Here is an 18,975-nt window from a genome sequence, read left to right on the forward strand (position 1 = left end):
GCCGGCCTGTCCCTTGGTGTCTAGGCAGTACCCTGGAGGTGCAAAGAAAGTGGGGGCAGAGGAGGCCCCTCGGGATTCCCCGTGGCTTCCGGGCAGTTGTGTAGAGTGACCTCTGTCCGTCAGAAGGCCCCAGGAAACCGCTGTGGAGTGCTGACAGCAGTTGGACAGATCTATGTGTCCACACAGGCCGTCCTCAGAGCAGGCCGGGGCCAGGTTGCTGGACACAGCCTCCTTTATGCCAGGCCCCAGAACCTGATGGAACTTCTGTACCCGCACCCACACAAGGTGGGTGACAGTAGAGTCGGATGGAGGCAGGGAGACGATGGAGCAGTTCACATCACTTCAGCTGAATCTGTGTGAGATTTTTTCCAAACAGGAGCAGTGTGTCAGCAAGCCGTTTACAGTAGTCCTGGTACATACCAGTTTTCATCGTGTTAGTGTTATTTAAAATGAATATTATAAGGTCGCTCTGTGCTACAGGAGTTAGGAGACAGAGTGGGGCAGGAGCAGGGTCGGTTGGCTTTCCTGCCTGGACCCGCCTGTGGTTGGCACTTGGTAATGGTGCTTTTCAACCCCCTGAGCTAGAATCTCCCTGTGCTGTAGACCGGTTGGTGGCTAGGTGGCTCCTTCACAGCACAAAATGCTTCTGATGTGGTGCAGTCACATTGATTGACACCTGGGGTGCCATTTTAACTCTCCAGAAGTACACGGAGCCCTCCCGTCTGGGTCTTGGTGTGGGGGAGCGGCTCTGGCCCTAGGCAGTGGGTCCTCGTGTGTTCCATCATGTGCAAAGAACGCCTCGTGTCTGGGCGAAGTGTTCTCAGGAAGTTGGAGAGTTCCGCAGCTGCACTTGCACGTCTGTCTGATGCCAGCACATCTCGTGTTTGGAGAAACGTCCCCGTCCCCCTCCCCCCCCAGTCTCCATAGAGGCAGTGGATAATTGAAGTGGGACCCGGGGCTGGGTCCAAAGAGCGTTATCACTGGTTTCCAGTCCTTTCCTCACTGCGCGCTCGCTGTCAGGGATGAAGCTGGGGGTGAGGGGCTGCTCCTGTTGGAGTCTTGGTGCTCAAGGTTGATAACCATGTTTTTAAATAGAACCGTAATCAAGAAGGAAGAGAAGATTGAGAAAAAGGAGGAAAAGAAGCCTGAAGACATTAAAAAGGAAGAAAAAGACCAAGATGAGCCTAAACCAGCACCAACAAATCGGTCTAGAGTCACCAAGTCAGGTGACTGGCATCTTTTCAGTGTTTGTGACGGGGGCAGCCTGAGGAGGACCTGGGTGTGGGGGGCAGAGAAGTCCCGAGTCCCTGTGGCCGAGTTTTGCTCTTAACGGGAACTGCTAAGAGCAGCCTCGGGAAGGCAGTTCTGGTTTCTGAACCACGGCCAAGTCCAGGGACCTGAGGCTGAGCACAGGTTGGAGTGAGTAGACGGCTGCCCTGAGTCTCGGGCAGAACATGGCGGGGGCTCGCAGGAGGAGTTCTCCTGGCTCCTGCAACCGGCTGTGAGTGTGTGGCGCAGTTTCCTGCATTGGTCAAAGCCAGGCAGAGTGAGAGGCAGAGAAGAGCGGCAGGGTGCGCGGGTGTGCGCCTTAGTCCCAGGTACTCCAGAGGCTGAGGCGGCAGGACAGTTTGGGACCTTTGAGAGCAGGAGTCTGGCTAACCTGGGTGACGTGTCCCCCAAGTAGAGAATAACTAAAACCTCAGGACATCTGCGCGCATTGAGGTAGTTGTCCTCGAAGGTGCTGTTTCTGTTGTCATTTTATGGAAGTTGTCACACCCTGCATCACTGCGTTGTGTGATACTCTGAGCTTGTTTTGTGACAAAAAGTAAACCCCCAACAAGCATCAGAGACACAGCCCGACCCGCTGGAGCACTGGGCTTAGCGCTCCAGAGTCGGGGTCGGGACCAGCAGCCTCATCTCGGAACGTGTCTCTTGAATGTTCCCCCAGTGTGTAAGTCTCCTCCAGTAAGGCGTCGCTTCTACAGTCAGAGGTGGCCATCTCACTGCAGGACCTTGCTCTGGAAGCCTTCCTGCCTGGGAGGAGTGAGGGAGCCCGCCCACCTGGCGGGGCACTCCCTCGGGGACAGCAGTGGCTGGTGCAGAGCACAGGGCCAGGCTCCGCAGAGCTGTGGGGCGTGTAGGAGGGTGAAGATGTGGCTCTGGGGGCTTGGCAAGGGGTGAAGGAATTCTGCAGCAGGACTGTCGCTTGGCTGAGACCCTGTGAAGCCGAGCGGTGGCGTGTCCTGACAGGTTGCTGTTTTTCTCCTGAAGGAAGCCGAGGAATGGAACGGACAGTCGTGATGGATAAGTCCAAAGGAGAGCCCGTCATCAGTGTGAAGACCACAAGCAGGTCCAAGGAGAGGGTGAGTACGGCCTCTGCCTCTGGGTTGGCACGGGCTGCTGCTCTCTGGGCCTCAACACTGGCAAAGCAGCGTTGCTTCCCTTTCAACTTTCAAAACCGCTGATGCACTCAGGAGCCGGGTCCATCAACTGCTGAGATTGGGCACATGCAAGATCCATTGTCACATCCTAAAACGTCGCTTCCCCGTATTTGCTTTCCTGAGAATGCTGAGCGCCGTGGCTCGTGTCGGGGCCTCTCCTGGGCGGGAGGGTAGGGGCCCAGCTGGCGTTGGAAGGCAGGCCGACCCCGGAGTTCTGAGCAGCAGTTATCAGTGATCCTGAGTCGACTTCTAGTCTCGTGTTAAATCGACCAGAAGAAAAGCGGAGCCCGCCTCCAGCTGAGCACCTCGGGTTGTCGGCGAAGGCGCTGGCGAGGCAGGGGCTTCCTCTAGGTTTTGTCCACTTGAGAAGACCTCACTGCAGGGCCTGCTGCTCCGCTATGGGGGGCAGGGGGCAGGGCTCCGGCAGTGAGCGCCGAGTCTAGGGTCCACTGAGAACGTGGGGGCAGAGGGTGGCCAGACTGCGTTTAAAAATGACACGAGGGCTGGGGCGTGGCTCCCTAGTGGAGCCCGTGCCCTGCGTGGACCAGGTGTCCTGCACTGCGACTCAGCACTGCGCAAAGGAAGCGAAAGGAACGTTCCAATCCTAGTAAGCATCAGTGCTCGCTTGTCACGTGGGCTCCAGGAAAATTGTAAACTGCAGAGACGTACGAAGGGAAAAACGACCCATAGTCTTACCACCCGGATGACCCAGGGCGAAAACACTCCCTAGAGACAGCACGTGTGATGGGAGCGTCCAGCTGGCGCAGGGGGATGCAGTGGGCCAGCGGAAGCCGCTGTGTGGGTGCGAGCCCGCCCGCCTCACGCACGTAGCACACCTGCAGCATGCGGACGCCACGGGACCCGGTCTGCCACAGTCTAGCTGGGCACAAATCACCAGCCACTCAAGCAGGAACAAACTTTATTTCCGAACTCCCACAGCATTCCACGCACACTCCCCCGGAACTCTCCCGAACGCCACCCACGCGGGTCCTCCAGGAACACACCACACACCACTGGCACTCTCTCCCCTGGGCTGCACACGCACTCACTCTCGGAACCCCGCGAGAACTCAAGGGGAACTCCGAAGTAGGGGGCGCCCGAGGCAGCAAGAGCCATCCTATTACCGGACAGTAAAGGTCTAATATACAGTTGAATCAATCCAGCATCATCTTAATGGCTCGCCTCTCAACCATTACTTCTGGCTCTCAACACCGGTCAGCCCCTGCAGGGAATGGCGGCTGGTTGCCTTAGTTGTGCACGTAATGTCACTTGAAAATCTTCAAAAGCTAAGGCATGCAGTCATTTTTCTTTTAAAAGCACATTTATTTTGAAATAAGTGCTGCTCAGAATGGAGATGATTGGCTGGCAGTGGATCATGCACCTCCAAGTGCCTGTGACCCCCAGCCCTCTGCAGGCACCTCCCTGCGGTGTGGCCCTCACTACAGCTGCAGGGCGAGTGACCTTGCGAGCTGTGGGCTCATCTCAGGCCCAGAGCGTCTGGGTTTGTCCTTGTAACGAGGCTGTCCTCTGTGTCTCTCCCCGTCCTCTTCCACCCTTCTTTCCTGACTGGTGCAATGACTGGCTTTCACCGTTGCCCGTCTTTATTGTCTTTCTCCCTCCCCACGTGAGCTCGTGAAATCATTCAGGGACATTTTTAAAATACAGTCGCCCAGGCCCCCACCCTGGAGATGTGAGTCTGTCGGCAGGAAGCCCCGGGTTCTGTGTTGCTCCATAGCCTCCAGGGACAGTGACAAGTGGCCAGGATGGGAGAGGCCTCGAAGGTCTCAGAAACGGGGGTCAAACATCAAAATTTCATTTCGTCCCAGGAACATGGCGTCCTAGGCATTGGCCACGGGCACCTTGTGCCTCCCCAGGGGCGCTGTCCCATGCGGCCTCCCACAGCCTGTCCTGTATGGCTGGCTGGGCTGGGAGGAGAGGGAAGTGGGCGGTCAGTCACCCAGCTGAGCCAGCAGCTGGTTTCACTGAACCCACTGAGGCCCGTGGCCACGCTTGGCCTCACCTGGCCTGGCCCGTGGCCCTGGGAGGCCTGGTTTTGCTCTGGATGGTGAGTGCTGGGCTCTACTCCGCCAGGAAAGCTCCCTGCGGGATTTCTGAGGTTTCAGCCAACTTTTCTCTTCTGTTAATGCCCTTCAACAATTGAAAGCAAGCTTCTGGCTTAAGCAGCAAAACTCAGACTTGGAGTGAGGCAGCCTGTGCCCAGGCCTCCGGTTCGGAGACCACTGCTTTCCAAGTAAACCACGTGGGACGAAAGAATCTTAGTCTAACCCAGATATGTATCTCCCACTCCCATTGTGTGTGCGACAGTCACTTTTTTTAAGAGTTTGTTAAATTCAGTGTTTTAGCTGGGACACGAGGACTTGTCTGTGCCTTTGGGGTGTCGTGTGGTGTCTTGGTGCGTGATCTCCATCGTGCCGTGCTCACGCCAGGCTGAGCCTGTCTCCTCCGGCGCTTCCCATCTCCTCGTGGCAAAAACTTTCACTACCCTAGATTTTTTAGAGAGTTCCTCTAGCTCCTCTGCCTGCAGTCACTTTTCTGACTAAATTTGATACGTCCCTTTTGGCAAACAGAGCTCCAAGAGTCAGGACCGCAAGTCGGAAAGCAAAGAGAAGAGAGACATCTTGTCCTTCGATAAAATCAAAGAGCAGCGGGAGCGAGAGCGCCAGAGACAGCGGGAGCGCGAGATCCGGGAGACGGAGAGGCGCCGGTGAGGGCGCGGTCGCGGCGCTGGGTTGGTGGCTTCTCTGGGGTGGTCGCCTTTCTCCCTGCTGCCCCCGTAGAGCAAGTCATCTGGCTGTTCCTGGGTTTGCTCAGATCCAGGAGGCAAGGCTGAGCACCAGTTCACAGTGACAAGTGGCACGAAAGTCCTTGAAGCCCAGTTTTGCCCAGTGTTTCCCCTGGTGCAGCTGGACCTTGGCCCTTGTAGGACAGATCACCCTCGGTAACTTGGATCTCTCAGTCGGGGTGGGGGTCTTGGTCCTTCCTGCCGGGACCCTCTTTGTAAATCAGACCAAAGCCTGCAGCCAGAAGTCAGTGGTCACCTTTCTGTGGCCTGGTTTCAGCTGTGCCAGAGAGGGTGCCCACCGTCATAGCTTCCTGAAATGTCTGCCTCAGGAGCGCCCTCAGGCTGCAGCAGCCCGAGCCAAGTCTCCAGCACTCCTCCCTTTGCTGAGGAGATGGTGTCAGAGCAGGGCCTCTTTGTGGGACTGGGGATCAAGCCCAGGGCTTCACACCTGTCAGGCAACCCCTGTACCCCTGAGCTCCACCCCAGCCAACAAAGTTTTAAAGTAGGCTTGTCATTGTCACTTTGACCTTCTGCCACTTCACAAGGGAGACCCGGAGTTCCCTTCTCAGATGCTGCTCAGGGGACCAGAAGGGCTGCAGTGTTTGGACGTTCCCCCTGAGCTGCGTCTGCGTCCCGCAGTGAGGGCCTTCCTGCCCTCTGCGCTAGTGGCTTGGGGACCGGCACCCTGGGAGCTTCCTCTTATTTCTTGGTGCCCACCCTTCCCAGGCCTTGTCATTATGAGGAGCAGTGGCCCTCTGACCCGCAGCAGCCTGGCCATGGGTCTGCAACGGGCCCCCACTCCACCCAGCCCTGAGCCTGTGTTTCTCCAGTCCCCGTCCAGGCTGACAGTCCTGAATGAGCTTGACTCAGGGACTGAGGCGCAGGTCAGCTGCTGGCCTCGGAGTGTGGCCCTGAGACAGGAATCGGGCCTTTCTCCCCTCGGGAGGTGGTTGCAAATGCTTGGGACCAGATGTGTTTGGGATTTTTCCAGATTTTGAAGTATTTACATGAACTTACTGAGATACCTTGGGGTGCAGCCTGAGGGTACTTTTATATGCCACTTTGAGAGCTTTTTGACTGACCCCTCACATGAGCTTGGGGTGGAATCTTCTACTTTTCAGGTTGGTGCTCAGAAAGTTGTAGATTTGGGGATATTTGGGAATTTGGGGTTTTGTTTGTTTGGCACTAGGAGCTGAACCCAGGGGTGCTTGACCACTGAGCCCCTCCCCAGTCCTTTTTATGTTTTACTTGGAGACAGGGTCTCACTGAGTTGCTTAGAACTCGAGGTCCTCCTGCCTCAGCCTCCCAAGCTGCTGGGATTACAGGAATGGGCACTGCTCCCCGAGGTGCAGCTTTGCTCCAGGGTTCCCCACGAGCCCAGCCGCTGTCCAGCCAGGAGGCCTTGCTGCCTGTGGCGGTGCGCTCCTGTAGTCCTGCTGGCTTCCTCGGTGCATTTGAGCCCAGTCTTGCTGGCCTTGACCCCAGCGCTTCTGGGCGAGGGCCAGCTGGGGTGGTTCCTACTTCAGGCTGAGGCGGACTTGGTGTCCCTGTCCGCAGGGAGCGCGAGCAACGGGAGCGGGAGCAGCGGCTGGAGGCCTTCCACGAGCGCAAGGAGAAGGCGCGGCTGCAGCGAGAGCGCCTGCAGCTGGAGTGCCAGCGGCAGCGGCTAGAGCGGGAGCGCATGGAGCGGGAGCGGCTGGAGCGCGAGCGCATGCGGGTGGAGCGTGAGCGCAGGAAGGAGCAGGAGCGCATCCACCGCGAGCGCGAGGAGCTGCGGCGCCAGCAAGAGCAGCTGCGCTACGAGCAGGAGCGGCGCCCGGCCCTGCGGAGGCCCTACGACCTGGACAGCCGGTGAGCCAGGCCTGCCGCCCACACCCCAGTGTCCCCTTCCACCGGTGGCCACCCCAGGCTCTGCAGCCTGTTCTTCCCAGTTTAGCTTTACAGAGACCCTCAGGGTCTGTCCTCGGGGGCTTTTGTTGTGGGCCCTGAGTGACCACACGTCTGCCAGGCCAGGGTTGGCCAGGGCCAGTCTGCCAACAGGCAGAGAAGGCTCCACAGAAGAGGAAATTGCCTTCCCATCCAGAAAGTAGGTTTATTGGTCTCCAGCTTCTTGGAGCCACTTAATTGAGGGTCACCCATCACCCTGCTCCCCAGGAGCCTCCTTTTCTGGTAAGAGCCAGGAAGAAGATAATTGGATGCTTCCTGCTCTGTATGTAGTTCACTATCACCCGATCTGACTCCTTTGCTTTCAAAAAAAAAACCCAGAGGGAGTTTGGTTTCCCGTAGAAGATGGAAGGTAAGAGCGCAGCAACCGGAACACCCTTCTGGAAGGATCACGTATTTCATTTTACTTGCGTCTGAGCTCATGCGGGGATCAAGGTCCTAACAGCCTGTGATACAATTAGCTCCCAGCAGTCCTTCCCCCGGGTGGTTAGCAGCTCGCCTCCTGGCAGTTTGGGGGCTTTTAATTTATCAAATCAAAGCGGTAACGACAGGCTGTTAGAGATGAGCCTGCGGGCGGCCTGGATGGCGGGTCTGGAGAGGGGGCTCCTCCTGCCTTGGCCTTCTCCTTTTCCTCATTCTCTTTCGTCGGTGAAATTGGTGTCCTTTTTATAAAACCAGGAGAGATGATGCCTATTGGCCAGAAGGAAAGCGTGTGGCCTTGGAGGACAGGTACCACGCTGACTTCCCCCGGCCGGATCATCGCTTCCATGACTTTGACCACAGAGACCGAGGCCAGTACCAGGACCACGCCGCTGACAGGTCAGCAGTCTGTAGCCGCGCCCGCGGCAGGTGTCAGCTGTGTTCCCGTCCTGTGTAGGGACGGGTCCTCGCCCCTGCTCTCAGAGTCTTGTTCTCTAGTGTCTTGGTGGCCGCCTGGTCCCTCACACACAGCTCCAGCAGGTCGCTGGAGTCGTGGTCACTTGAGCTTCCTCAGTTTGCCAAGCAGGAAGGCATCTGAGCTCGTTACATCCACTGTCCCCTCCGTACAGGGAGGACACGTCTGGCCCAGGCAGCGTTCTGGGCCTCGCGCCAAGCTGTCAGGGTGGGGTTGGCAGCATCGCCAGGTTCTGAGGTGACGGCTCCCTGGGGTCTCTTCCGTCACCACTCTGCCACAGAGCACAGGGCCCATCCTTCTGGTCATCACAGGGAGTAAATGGGGGAAGAAGGGACTTCGGGGCTGGCTGACCAGCAGAGGTTGCCACGCCAGTGGGCTGCAGAGCGTCGCCTGAGCGCGCAGCACGCCTCGGGCCTACTCCCTTGGTGGTGTGGGTGGGGATTTTAGCCAGGTTTTGGTTTTCATTTTTTTGCTAGTCCCTGTTAGGAGGAGGAGGACAGCATGTGTAGGGTTTTGGGTTTTATTTGGTACCAGGGATCAAACTCGGGGTGGGGGGCCCTCGACCACTGAGCCACATCCCAGCCCTGTTTTGTATTTTATTTAGAGACAGGGTCTCACTGAGTTGCTTAGCGCCTCAGCCTCCCAAGCCACTGGGATTACCGGTGTGTGCCACTGTGCCCGGCTGAGTGTATGTAGCTTATTAAAGTTTCCAGCACTGCAAGGAAAGGTGACCGGGGTTCTCCGGGTGAGCCCCACCTGACGTCTCTCTGCCCTTGGGCTGCGCGGGCAGAGCCACATCACCACCCAGGAGCTCTTGGGAAATGGAAGGGGTCAGAACAGGGGGCTGGGGGGAGCCAGGTGTCTGATTCACAGGCGGATGGCTTGAGTCACAGGCGTGGGTCAGAGGAGACGCTGGGGACTGCCTGAGGCTGTCAGGTCAGTGAGGCCTTCCAGCGAGTCTGCTTTTGAGGCTCCTTCTCAGGGTTTGCATTCAGTCACATCTTTATTCCAACCATCCAGGGACCCGCTGAGCCGGCCAGGGAGTGACAGTGCTCGTGTGGGGACATGGCACCCATGCCTTAGTTGGAGGACTCTAGGGTGACCGGTAGAGTGTCCGTCCCACCAGCTGCCGACTGAATGAGATCTGTTCCTTTTGCAGGAGGGAGGGGTCCAGGCCCGTGATGGGAGAGCGAGACGGTCAGGTGAGTGGGGCCAGAGCCCGCACCAGGGTCCTGCCTGCCTGTGCTCCGGCCTGTGGCTGGTGACTTGTACCAGGCAGGGGTTCATGGGAACAGCAGTTCTGGGAGCGCTTCGCAGAGCGCGTGCTTGGGGTCTTCTCCCAAGTGGTCTCCATGCGCTCCAGCTGCAGGTTAGAGTCATGCACGGTGGCCCGGCCTGTCATCCCAGTGCCTCAGGAGGCCAGGTGTGAGGCCAGCCTCAGCAGCATAGGAACTTCGTGTCCGACACAGTGGGTGCCCTAGAACACCCCAGGTGGCGGCCTACAGCTGGCTGGGGCATCACTTAAGCACATTTGGGGGCCATCTGGCTCAGCTACAGTGCTTGACACTGGGGTGAAGACCTTGCAGGTGGCCCTAAGTCTCTGGCACTGTGCAGGCCCTGTGTGTGCTCAGAGGACAGGAGTGCGGCTGAGGGGCGGGGTGGGCGTCTGAAGCAGGTGTGTTCTCTGAGAAGACGTGGTGCTGGATCGCTCGCCAGGGCCACTGGGTGGTCTGCGTGTACAGCACCGGCCTCGGGTGGCAGGCAGCGAGGGGCCTCAGGGCTGATGTCATCAGTGGCCCTTCAGCCAGGCCAGTCAGGCGCTGGGGTGCTGGGGTGCTCAGGTGGGCTGGTGACAGAGCTGTGAGGGGATGACGAGGGGACTCTGGGGGCGAAGGGTCCCCTGGTGCAGGGCCTCGGGAAGCTCGACGCCCTGGCCCCCAGCCTGCTCCTGGCTGCCCACTGCTCCCCTGGGCCCACAGGTGGACTGGCCCTCCCGGAAGGGGGCGGCCACGGCAGAGCATCCCCTGTCCCCCTTTGCCTCTAGCACTACTCAGACGACCGCCACAGCCATGGAGGACCCCCCGAGCGCCATGGCCGGGACTCCCGCGACGGCTGGGGGGGCTACAGCTCTGACAAGAGGATGAGCGAAGGCCGGGGCCTCCCGCCTGGCCCCAGGTGAGTGGCAGGCCCCGTGGCTCAGGTCTGTGAGGTTGGGCCTCCCGCCCCAGCAGGATGCTTGGTGTCCACGGTGGCCCCGCAGTTCCCAGCCAGCCCACCCCTGCCCCGGACTGGCACTGTCCCCAGGCTGCTGTTCCCGTCTCTGTGGCCTATGTGAGGTGGGGCCCTGCTGCAAGGGGCAGGGTGGCCTGGGCTCCTCCTGTGCCACCTGTCCCTCCATGCACCTTTGCTGGGGACTCTGCTTCTCCTTGGAGCTGAGCTGTTCCTGGTGTTCAAGGACACCGGCAGTTCCCACCCCGCTGCAGGTGGCAGATCGCAGCCACAGTCTGATGAACTAGTGGGACATGTTCTCTTCCCAGCGACCTACTTAGAGCTTGATGCCTCCGCGTCACTTCATCGCCTGTGGGACATTTAAGTGGGAGAGCTGTCCTCAGCCCAGACCGCAGTGGGCAGCGGCTGGTGGGCCATATGGAGGCCTCACTCCCTGGGTCCCCTGAGCCCGGCTGGCCCAGGGCCACCGTCCCACAGCAGTAGCTGGGTATTCACACAGCCCGAGGCTGGGAAGCCCCGGGAGCCCCTGGTGACCCCTGTTGCTGGGACATTGGCATCGCACTGGCTGTTGATCCCGCAGTCTCTGCCTAAAGCTGAAGTCCAGCTCACACGCCGTGCAGTCACCCACCGGCACTGCGCCGCTCAGTGGCTTTCGGGGTATTGGGAGTGGGCAAGCAGCCTCGTGTCTGGCTCTTCACCTCCACCGATGGCTCCTGCTCTGGCTCAGTGTCCCGCTGTAAGGCACAGTGCGCCTGGCTCGCGCCCTGCACCGTGATATTTGGGTCATTTCCCACCTTTTGGCTCCGTGGCTCACGCTGCTGCGTGGGTGCGGGTGTTTCTGTTGGAGCGCTGCCTTCCACCCTCGGGGGCTGCCAGAGCCTGGCGTTGCCGCTCACGGGGCAGGTCTGTGTGAACCCTGTTTTGTTCCCTCATCCCAGACGTGGGACACGTTTATAAAACCTAAATGTGGTATGTGGCATAAATTTATGGCTGTGTAATAACAATAATTAAGAACATGGTCATCTGGGCGCGGTGGCACACGCCTGTCATCCCAGGGGCTGGAGAGGCTGAGGCAGGAGGATCACGAGTTCAAAGCCAGCCTCAGCAACAGCGAGGCGCTGGGCATGTGGCTCAGTGGTCGAGTGTCCCTGAGTTCAATCCCTGGTACAAAAAAAAAGAACATGACGACATTATAATGACGCTGGTTAGCTGGTGGCACACACTCTGGAGTGTGGCTTCTGACCTATTTTAATGTGTCTGTCGATTTCCTTGGAATGTTCAGGGGATTGGAGCTTTTGGAGGGGCCCCAGGTTTGTCGGACAGGCTGCCCCGTGTCCGCTTCCCCTTCTCGTGGCTGAGCTGCAGGTCCCTGGTGGCTCCCTGCTGAGCACCCTCCCCGGGCTTTCCGCAGTGTCCTCTTTGGGGAGACCCGTGCTCGGTGGTCATTTGCCCCCATCTCTCTGGGGCGCAGGACTTGCCTCCTCTCAGTGCCTGGAGACGTGTCGGGACAGCTGTGTCTCTTTTCTGTTTTGGCAAAGGGGGGGACGAGATTGGGCCGAGCACAACCCGCGACTGGAGGAGCATCAGGTCCGGGCCTGGCAGGGTGCCGTGGACGCCAGCGCCGTGGGCCGGGAGAACACGCGGTGGCAAGGTACTCCGGAGGAGAGGCGCGGCGGGGCCCAGGGCCGGAGGCCACGTGCTGGTGTCCTCAGCCTGTCCTCTCCTGCAGGTGCTGAGAGGGGCCTGTCTGGAGCTTCGGGACCCGGGCACGTGGCAGGCCGAGGCGGCGTGGCTGGGTAAGGAGCAGGGCAGCTGTGCTCACTCCCCTTCTGTGCGTGTTTGGTCAACTTTGCTGGGTTGGATGCTTTGAAAACAAACCAAAAAGCAACTCTTTGCAGCTAGTGCAAATGTCCCTCAGTCACCTAGAATGCAGCATGGGTGACAGTTTGTCTCATCGCTGGCCGGGCTGCAGGGAGCTGGGCTTCAGGGACCTCTGGCTTTGTTCTAGGCGAGGCGGCTTCACACATGCTGGACATTCCCAAGGTCACGTGGTGCCTGGCGGTGGACTAGATGGTGGCGGAGTGGCCAACCAGGACCGGGCCAGCAGAGTCCCACACCCTCACCCCCACCCCCACCCGTACCCCCATTTCACCCGACGCTACTGAAGCCCCCGCACCGCGGCTCTGCCGGAAGGCGGAGGCCCCGTGAACTGGAACCTTCGAGACGGAAGCCGACCTGCCGCCGTGGTGTAGGCCACACTGTGGGGACTCTTGTTTGTTTTTTGTTTTGTTTTGTTTTGTTTTGTTTTTTAATAAACATGCTCTGGCCCCGCCGCCGTTTGTAGACCAGGTTCCTGTCGCGAGCATTCCATTTCCAAATAAACGTTGTGGTTCGCACTCCTGCACCGTGTGCCTTGCTGTGTCCACCCAGCTGGGACGCTGCTGGCCCTTCACCAGCCGGTGACCATGTCCGCCACCACCTTCCTGAGCCTCAGAGCTGCCCAGGGAGTGGCTGGCTGGGTCCCCACTCGGCCCAAGCAGAAACGGGCCCGGAGTCAGGCACCTACCAGGGCACAGGCCTTGAAGGTGGCAGTGCTGTGGTCGGAGTCATTTGTCATGGACTGGGGATGCTCCGTGGGCCACCCATCAGGCCTCGTCACTGTGCCTGTCTCTTCCTCTGCCAGGTGGGGGCCAGGGTGGCTGTGGCAGGGTGCCTGAGGCTGGGCGAGAGGAATGCACCCTCCTCCCCCTGGTCCTGCGTGTGCAGCTGATGGGACCTGTGCTGGGCAGGGGCGCTGCCTGCCATCCCAGCGACGACGACGACACTCGGAAAGGCTGGGACGCAGCTCGGGCAGCCCCTGGTGGACACGGGCTGGCCCCAGAGGGCAGCTGCCTGCTGGATCTCACCCGCCCAGGCCCAGGGCCCTCGGGAGGTCTCTGCAGGCGCAGCTCCCCCCAGGGCTGGACAGGGAGGTGGAAGCCCTGTGGGCGGGCGATGGCCGGCAGCGGTGGGACTGCACACCTCAGGGCTTGCACGCTTGCCTCCCCTCTGGGTCCAGGGCAGCCGCCCGCAGGCCAGACACCCCTGCAGGTTGTCCCTGTGTCCCTGCCGGGGTCTGGTTTTGAAAGATCTTGAGAGCCCAGCTTGCTGCAGGGAAGGCCCGAGCCCCACAGCGGTGGCCCCTGGAGTCACTGTACAGAGTCCCTGCCCTGAGAGCAGGCAGCCCAGGGGCACGGTGAGCGCTTTAGGTCTCACCAGCTGCCTGCCGGGGCGGATGTGGGTGGCATCCTGGGGCTCCCCATCCAGGCCTCTCTGGCTGTCCCTGGCTGGGAGCTGGAGGCAGGCCTCCTGGGGCCGCAGGGCTGAGCCAGGCCTGAACACCTCTGTCTGGCAGAAAGGGGACCTGTCCTGCTTGCTGGTGGCCCGGGACTTCGCAGGCGCAGCCCTGCAGGTTGCCAGCGGATCCAGGACGCGAGGCCCCGAGGGAGTTTGTGGTGCCCCCGCCCTGACCGATACCCCTCCCACACAGCTGCTCCCCAGAGCCACCCTGCTCCACCTGCTCCCGCCTCCTCTTAAGACCCACTGCAGCAGCCCGTCTCCTATGGCCACGTCCGAGGTCCCGGGGTGGGGGGTGAGTAGGACGTGGAGGGCACTGCAGCCCCACTGTGCCCGTCACAGCAGTGATGCCTGGGGGTCTTCCGAGTGGGTGGAGGGACGTGCTGTTCAGAACCCGAAGACTTCACACTGCCAGGCTCAGCCTCCTGCCGTGTCTGGTCACGGCCCTCTGCACAGGCCTGGGAGTGCGGGCCAGCCATGGCCGGGGCACTCTGGCCTGCGGCTCCTGCCCGGTGCTGTTGTCTATTTGTTGTGCTGGAGACGGGGCCCAGGGCCTGGCACGGCACCCTGGGCGGCACCCCTGGGCTGGTCTCACGGAGCTGACCGTGATTGATCCTCCTGCCTCAGCCTCCCGAGCTGCTGGTTCACCATCGTGACCACCAAGCCCAGCAGGGCCAGACGGCCAAGGTTCACGTCCCCAGGGGCGCAGTATTCTTGGAGGGGACGCAGGAGTGGGCAGTGCGCGGGCTGGACAAGCTGGCTCCTGTCCACCTCTGCTCCCCAGGTCCACTTTCCACCGTGTCCTCGAGGAGGGGCCTCAGCTGACAAGCGCCAAGAGCAGAACCACGTCCCTCTCCCCAAAGGCAGGAAGCCAGCCTGTGGTTCTGGCCTCAGGATGACACTGTCCTGGGGGTCCTCATCCTGGTTTCACTCCAGGAGAACGCAGGGGGACAGGGTCTCTGCTGCAGGAAGGAGTCGCCGAAGGGCCCTTGGGTCATGGCCACCCCTTGCTGCTGTGAGACACCTCGCCGCGGGCACACCTGCTCCACCACCGGCGCCTGGGCATGGAGCCGAGCTCCGGGTCCCGCGGCTCCCTTTCCCTTCTGGAGGAGCTGCCCCGCCACCATGTCCCAGGTCCTGGGCTCCGTCCCCAGCACCACAAAACACAGACAGCAAAACTAGATGCCTGATGGCGCCCGGGGAGACCCTGAGCCCTCAGATTGACAGAAAGTGGGATGGTGACCGCTGGGGACAGGAGCTGCCGCGGAGTGGGACAGAAGAGTTCCCTTTGCAGAGAGGCGACAGTTGTGGGGACGGGCGTGGGTGCTGCACACCATGAGGATGTGCTTACAGCCTAAAAGAAGATTTCCTTTGGCCAGTGGGACGGCCACACCTGTCATCCCCGCAGCTCTGGAGGCTGAGGCAGGAGGATCACAAGTTCAAAGGCAGCCTCAGCTGCTTAGTGAGGCCCTGAGCAACGCAGTGGGACTCTGTCTCAAGATAAAATACAAAATGGGGCTGGGGTGGCTCAGCACTGGGTCCAGGGCCCTGAGCTCAACCCCCTGGTACACACACTTATGCTGAGGGTGGGGCAGAGCCCAGGCACTTCCCTGGCACCGGGGCCGCGGATGCCTCCCCACCCAGCGCCAGAAGGACTGATCCTTTTTTTTAAGAGATAGAGATAGATATGGATGAGAGAGAATTTTAATATTTATTTTTTAGTTCTCGGCGGACACAACATCTTTGTTGGTATATGGTGCTGAGGATCGAACCCGGGCCGCACGCATGCCAGGCGAGCGCGCTACCGCTTGAGCCACATCCCCAGCCCCAGATCCTTCTTTTTAAAGGAGGGAAGCACTGGCGGCCTCCCAGGAGTGAGCCGGGGGAGGGGGAGCCAGAGTGCTTGCCATGCCACCTTGCTGTCTGCCCACACGGTTGGCCACCAGCTGTGCCTCGGCGGCTTCACCTGAAGAAGGATCGTGCGCCATCCGCCATCTATGAGCAGTGGCGTAGCCACAGAAGAGGCTCAGAATCGTGCCGGGCATACAGTAAGTGCTCCATAAATGTTGACAGTCCCGGGGAGCCCCACAGGAACAGGGCTCAGGTGCTCTGGAGTTTGGTTTGAGGGGTGGCAGGACCAGATGGCCCCTCACCGACGGCTGCACGGCTACAGAGCCGTGTCACCTTCGCCACTCACTAAATTCTGTGTTCACGAAAGTCACCACCTCGGAGCCCCAGAGCGCAGGGTGAGCGCCCTGTTAGGCTGCTTGTCGCCGTACCCAGATAACGTCAAGGGCAGTGTCACTAGAGGGCCTCTCAACTCAAAAGGAAACACCTCATATGGGCGACTCCGGGGACAGCTAGGCCGGGAGGGGCACGGGGTCCTCCAGGGTCCCCAGAGAGCACCCTGGGCCTCGGTTCTGCACGCTGGCCCCCTGGGGACCTCGGTGAGGACGGGCCCCCAGCCTGGGTGCAGGCCCAGGGAGATCCCGGCTCTGCCTGGCACCCGGCGACCTCAGCCCCGCTGCCCGAGCTCCGTCCTGAAGCAGCGTGGGCAGCAGAGCGGGCCGACCCTGCACCCCGCAGCAGAACACCCCAAGGAAACCAGGCCCCACGACCCCCGTGTGCACAGCGTCAGCCGGTGGCCTCCACTGGTGCTGTCCCCCTGGTGGCTTCCTGAGCCCAGGGCCTGGCACGCGCTCCGCCAGCGCTCTGCATGGGCCACGGCAGCCCCAGCCACCTGCCAGAGACCCCTCCCCAGGGGTCAGGCTCCCCCTCGTCCCCGCTGGACCGTCCCCCACGCGGCGCATGAGCAGATATTAGGAGGAGGCCACGGTTTGGCCACTCGAGTGCAGGGAGCCCAGGATGGCGTCAGGAGCCTGCGCGGTCCTGGGGTCACGCACCTTGCCAGCGGGCTGTGGCGCTGCGGGGCGCCCCGTGTGCCCAGCCACAGAGACACAGGCCTCGCCTGGGCAGAGCTGCGGCCAGGCCCGAGGCTCACAGAGGAGACCCAGCGGGGCGGGCGGGGATCACAAGTGGCTCAGAAAACGTCCCCGAGGCCCCACGACTGGGAAGCTGCACCGCGGTCCCAGATCCAGGCCCCAGAGCCCGGCCCGGCAAACGCCCCAGGACCCCCGCCCTGGCTCGGTCGGTGCCAGGGAGGTGGCCATGGCCCCTGCACCTGAGTCCTGCTCCCCAGGGTGGCCAGGCGCCAAGAAGGAAGGGGTGCCACACCTGGGGGACACACACGGAGCCCAGGGGACTTGAGGGCCAAGGGGAGCTGGCCACCCCCTCAGGGGAGGGTCACCAGCCTGAAGGCCAGTCGGGAGCCACAGCAAGTCTGGGCCCTGGAGAGGAGGCCGGCCTCCTGGGGGTCGAGGACCCCGGGCTCCGCGCTCCGCCCTCCCCAGGCCACGGGGGCCCATGGCGGGGTGAGCCTCGGCTGGGGGCAGCCTGCCCCTCGGGGTGCCTGCCCCGAAGGCCAAGCGTGCGAGCTGGCGGGCAGCGAAGCCCAGGAGGCTGGCCGTCCTGCCAGCAGCCCCAGCGGTCAGCAAGATGGCGTCCCACACGGGATGCAACAGGGGACAGGGCCCAGGGGAGGCCGTGTGCGTGGGGTGTGCAGCCACCGAGTCCAAGTGCAGACTGGGACACGCGCTCTGGGCGGGGCCTGGGGGCAGAGGGGCAGCAGGCGGAGGTGGGGACAGAAGAGAAGGCCCAGGAGACACACTGGAGGGACAGGCGAGACGGGAAGACCCCAGAGCCCCGCCTGCCCACTGGGTGGCGCCCGAGAGCCATGCTGTGCTGCCGGCCTGCCTGTCCCCTCCTGGCCGGCCACCCCTTGGAGGAGGCCCTGGGACACAGTGGAGGCTGGAGAGGCTGCCGCTGGGACCCAGGGCCTCCCGAGTGCCCAGGCCAAGGCCCTGGGTCCTGCGTGTGCGTGTCCTGTGTGCCAGTGTGGTCTCTGCGTCTGTGCATCTGGTGGGGTGACCGCCGTCCATGGCCCTGGCTGTCAGGGACAACCCCACGGCCCGGTGGACAGGTGGTGGCATTAGAACGTCCCCTCCCCCGTCTCCTGCATCTTCCCTGGAGCCACAGGGGCACCCGCCCCCCCAGCCCCATGGAGCACCCCTGGACAGTGACCGGGGGACCCGGGATGTGCGAGCTCCTCCCTCCAGCACCTCAACCTGGGTCCGGTGGCCGCTCAGGGCCAGTCCAGCCCCGTGGGCCAGGGGCCCTGCCTGTCAGTCAGCACCAGAGGGCTCTCCGTCCTGGAAGCCACCGCCCAGCACGCCACTTCCTCCTGTGCCGCCCGGCAGGGGACTCACTGTGCCTGCTCCGGCCTCTGCGCCCACCTTCCTGGGTGGCTTCGGGGACGTGGGCCTCACTTTTGTTCCTTTCTTCTTTTTGTGGCTGGGTCGGAGCCCGGGGCTGGGAAGGCCAGCGCTCTGCACGGAGCCGCAGCCCAGCCAGCCCTTTTCCTTTTGAGACAAGGCCTCGCAAAGTTGCCCAGGCTGGCCTCCAACTTGCCATCCTCCTGCCTCAGCCTCCCGAGTCTCTGGATGGCAGACACGTGTGCCACTGTGCCCGGCTGAAACCCAGGGTTTAGTGGGAAAAACGAACTTCACGCCTCCCCTCTTGCCCCTCCTGGAGACCACCCAGGTGGCCCTTGACGGGAACCCTGCTCCGTGTCCAGGGTCTTGGGGCGAGGCGCTGCAGGGGGCAGCGGTGGAGGGCACCTAGCCCAGCGGCCCCGCCCGCACCTGCCTGTGGAGTTGGTGGGCGCAGCCCCGTCCCCGCTGCCGGCCCCCTGCCTCCCACTTGCTGGGGGCTTCCTCCGTCCCTCCGAGCCCTCACGGCCCTGAGGCTCCTCACGGCCCCCTCTGCCCCGACCCCGCCGAGGGGCGGCTCCTCACTGCGCTCCCAGCCCTGGTGGGGGCGGGCCCCGCTGCTGCCCAGCTCCGCGGAGGCTGAGGCAGGAGGACTGCAATCCCAGGCGGCAGGGGGCCGCGGTGGCCGCAGCCTGCCCAGCCTGGATCGCAGAAGGGTTGGCGGGAGGGACGCGTCCCCAGGGCCCGGAGCCGGGCACCCACACCCAGGAGCCTGTCACCGTCCGCCTGCGTCTGCCACCCAACCCGGGGCATTCCGCGGCATCTCGGGGACGGAGGTCACCATCCCGCCATCCCAGCCGCCAGGCAGAGGACCTGCTTTTCCTGGCGACATCACGACCAGGTCACAATTACCGTCGGTCCCAGCCACGCGTCCCTGGGCCTCCCTCTGACCCGCCCGGGTGCCAGCAGCTGATGGGCGAGGCCCGAGGTCAGCCTGGC

The 18,975-nt window shown here is 61.9% G+C and overlaps 1 protein-coding gene across 2 annotated transcripts in view; it reads left to right on the forward strand.

Annotated features, from left to right (window-relative positions):
- Positions 1-12,703, forward strand: part of Safb2 (scaffold attachment factor B2) — a 33,074-nt gene extending 20,371 nt beyond the window's left edge. For both annotated transcript variants that reach the window (XM_026404350.2, XM_077796611.1), the window contains 10 exons: positions 1,096-1,226; positions 2,272-2,363; positions 5,030-5,166; positions 6,802-7,095; positions 7,867-8,007; positions 9,243-9,285; positions 10,128-10,258; positions 11,851-11,963; positions 12,042-12,108; positions 12,321-12,703. In XM_026404350.2, the coding sequence (XP_026260135.2) occupies positions 1,096-1,226; positions 2,272-2,363; positions 5,030-5,166; positions 6,802-7,095; positions 7,867-8,007; positions 9,243-9,285; positions 10,128-10,258; positions 11,851-11,963; positions 12,042-12,108; positions 12,321-12,477 (1,306 nt within the window). In that variant the 3' untranslated portion in view covers positions 12,478-12,703. The remainder of the gene's footprint in view (positions 1-1,095; positions 1,227-2,271; positions 2,364-5,029; positions 5,167-6,801; positions 7,096-7,866; positions 8,008-9,242; positions 9,286-10,127; positions 10,259-11,850; positions 11,964-12,041; positions 12,109-12,320) is intronic.
- The last annotated feature ends 6,272 nt before the right edge of the window (positions 12,704-18,975 follow it).

The sequence above is a fragment of the Urocitellus parryii genome, chromosome 3, assembly GCF_045843805.1.
Source record: "Urocitellus parryii isolate mUroPar1 chromosome 3, mUroPar1.hap1, whole genome shotgun sequence".
Taxonomy (NCBI): Eukaryota; Metazoa; Chordata; class Mammalia; order Rodentia; family Sciuridae; genus Urocitellus; species Urocitellus parryii.